This window comes from Erpetoichthys calabaricus, chromosome 6 (genome assembly GCF_900747795.2).
Source record: "Erpetoichthys calabaricus chromosome 6, fErpCal1.3, whole genome shotgun sequence".
Classification (NCBI taxonomy): Eukaryota; Metazoa; Chordata; class Cladistia; order Polypteriformes; family Polypteridae; genus Erpetoichthys; species Erpetoichthys calabaricus.
In genome coordinates this window covers 1,794,468-1,797,554 of record NC_041399.2, presented here as the reverse complement: position 1 = coordinate 1,797,554, position 3,087 = coordinate 1,794,468, and the positions used below count along the sequence as shown (strand labels likewise).

Genomic DNA, 3,087 nt, shown 5'->3' with positions numbered 1-3,087 from the left:
ACGCCTAAAGGTTATTTCGTTTTAAAGTGGGACCTCTGAAATTTGGATTTTCCGTAATTCCGTTCTTAAAATAATTGTAACACACACCGGTGAGAAGCCCCTCTTTGGTGCCGTACACTTTTTTTTTTTAAATGCTGCTTCTTTAATGGGTTCCTCGTAGCTCCATTGCTGGACTGAGACAGGTTTCATTCTGCTGAGGGTTCATTTCACATGAAGTTGTCTCTTTGGACTTTCTTAAAAGAAACCTTTCAAGTCCAGCAGGCAGATGAAGTCCCCCTGCGGTGAGCCTGTGTGTGTGTTTGCTTGCATAATGTGATCAGGAATCCATTGGGACATCCCGTAGCTGCTGTTATCCATTCATGGATTCACACAGAGAAGCACAGACACTTGGATGGATTAAGTCACCAAGTAGTGTGGTAGACAGGAGGACCACAGGGACCTTCAAAACTCAACTTGATGTCATTTAAGGAGGAGTAGGTGGCCAGGGCTGAATGGCCGTCTGTGGGTCCAAATAACAAGTGGCGCTTTCTGGAACCTTCATTTAGGGACCAGGAATGTTTCTCCTACGGCGTCACTTGCTTTGTATGAGTATGGAGCAGTGTGTGTGTGTGGCTTATTAAGATGGTGCCTCACTTTTAGCACACCATCATTTGACCTTTGACTCTCATTACAGAACAGAAAAGCAAGGAAGCACCGAGAAAATCAAAGCCAAAGACGAGGTAACATTTTAGCCTTTCCTTTTGTCCAGAGTTGTTAATGTAAGAGTCGTACTGAGCCACCTCAGTGAATCGGACATCTTGTCGCCCTCCACGTTTCTTAGGCCAATGACAAGCGGTATCTGCGGTGTCCTGCAGCCATGACCGTCATGCATTTGAGGAAGTTTCTGAGAAGTAAGATGGACATTCCATGCACCTTTCAAGTAAGAGATTGGTTTTATTTTGTAATTTTATAATATTCTCCCAGTTCTTTTTTTTTTTTTTTCGTACTCTATTGTGTGATAAAACAATTGAGCCTCCTCTCTTTGTAAAGTTTGGTGTAGACCCCTGCTTGTACCCTCACTTGTGCCTCTGAATGTTTCAGATTGAAGTTATGTATGAAGATGAACCCCTAAAGGATTACTACACGCTTATGGACATTGCCTACATTTACACATGGAGAAGGGTAAGCGGACCCCGCCGTGTGTTCGGGCCGCCTGTCGAGTTTTGATCTGCTGGCATAACTCATTGTGTGGTCTCCATATTGGCACGGGGCGACTCGGAGGGGCTGTCAGATAAATGCAGGCAGTATATAAGGCGAGTGCGCCGCTGTAATATTTAATATCCTACATGTGATGGTTCAGAACTTTTAAAGGGTGGGAGATCTGTGACAGTCCCAGCTCCAGACTGTCATAATAACCTGATGTGGCAAAGTACCAAGAATCTTAATAAGTTGGGGGGCTTGACGTGATATTGTGGGCTTAGCCTGCCTAAATGAGCCCGGGGAGGTGGCCTGATTTATGCATCACAATGCCCCATTTTTGAATATCTCAAGTGTGCCTCCCAGTTGTAGTTGGTGGTCTGTTGTGAGAAGATGGGGGTGGGTGGGGGGGTGCACACACGCCTTTTTATTTTCGTCTTTTCCTCTCTTCCACTTTTAGAATGGACCGTTGCCTTTAAAGTACAGAGTGCGACCGGCCTGCAAAAGGATGAAGATCCACCATCAGCAGCAAGCCGGGCCGAACAGCACGAGCATCGACATGGAGAGCGACTCTGGCAGCGACAAAGCCAGCAGCCCGGCTGGAGTGCCGTCCACGTCATCGTCTTTACCCAGTCCTTCCACCCCAGTCCAGTCTCCCCATCCACACTTTCCGCACATCTCCACTACGGTTAATGGTTCCTCTGTCGGCCTGAGTCCAAGTCACCAGTCACCCTTTGCTAACAAAGTTCGAAAAGCCTCCCTTAATGGATCCTCGACGTCTTCGGGATGATCTTTGAGTGACTCTGTGGAGGTTGATGACGGACAGCAGTGACTTGGAGCCTTGATGCCATTACAGCTCTTATAGTAGAACCCTCTTTTTTTGTAATCGGAGTACATTTTCTAGTGAGATTGCTTTCTGGTTAGAAGCAGTTGGACACTTCATTTATATTTGCTGTGACTTCAGTGTTTCTTGATGTGTAAGCCAAATGGCCTTCATGAGGATGACTTGCCGTTACTTGATGGAGAAACGAAAGACAAAGTAATGGGAACACCTTGGCCACATTTCCCCCCCCCCCCTCCCCCCCCCCCGTAACTTGGCATTTTGTTTTCTGTGCCCAGATGTGGTGGCACCACTGCCATGCACTTTGCTGAGCCTCTTGAGTACGTGTGTGTGTGTAACTGATCTCCATCCATCCATGTGTCCTAAACAGATGTGTGAAAAGCAGACCCTGCTCGACTCTGTTCATTGTCGTGTCGCCATATTCAGGGCTCAGCTGGCATGGCATTTCTGGGGATGATTGGCTTTGGGCCCTGCCAGTGTGAGTTTGTGTTTCACGGTGGTGCCAGCCTGTGAGGCAGGACAGTATTAATGCTGAATGAGGGGGCTTCTCAATAATCGAGTTGGCCTTCTTTTGAGAAGTCGGACCTCATCTCAATTTTTCTAATATGACCAATGGGGGGGGGGGGGTGTTAGAGTCAATTGTGGATGATAAGCTTTGTGAATAAAAGAATACTATTTTTTTTTTTTTTTTTGGAAAACATGGCGATTATTTGTGTAAATGTCCCTTTTTCAGTATAAAATGTACAGTTCATTTTCAGAGGTTTCACGTCTGTCTTCTGTTTTATTGGCTCTGTGTGCGGGAGAAGCTTGGAAAGCAAAAGGAATCCCGGGGGGGTTAAAAATGCAAAGACCCCCACCTGCCTGCTGGCCGTCAGGGTTAGGGGGGTCCAAGAGACAAATGGAGAGCCGGGTGGACGACCCTGCTGCCTGTTGGGTGGCACAGCCGAAGATGACGGATGGGGGCTCTCCACGGTATAAGGCGCTATAAAGCTTTATGGACGTTTAGATGGCTCCACAACCTCAATGTTTGCTCGTGCTATTTAATTATTAAAAGTATATTTACTTTTTTT

The 3,087-nt window shown here is 46.6% G+C and overlaps 1 protein-coding gene across 1 annotated transcript in view; it reads left to right on the top strand.

Moving 5' to 3' along the window:
- bmi1a (bmi1 polycomb ring finger oncogene 1a) overlaps positions 1 to 2,259 on the top strand; it is a 17,815-nt gene extending 15,556 nt beyond the window's left edge. The window contains exons 17-20 of the mRNA XM_051929350.1: positions 674 to 719; positions 821 to 919; positions 1,081 to 1,161; positions 1,637 to 2,259. Coding sequence (XP_051785310.1) covers positions 674 to 719; positions 821 to 919; positions 1,081 to 1,161; positions 1,637 to 1,966 — 556 coding nt within the window. The 3' untranslated portion in view covers positions 1,967 to 2,259. The remainder of the gene's footprint in view (positions 1 to 673; positions 720 to 820; positions 920 to 1,080; positions 1,162 to 1,636) is intronic.
- Positions 2,260 to 3,087: the final 828 nt, after the last annotated feature.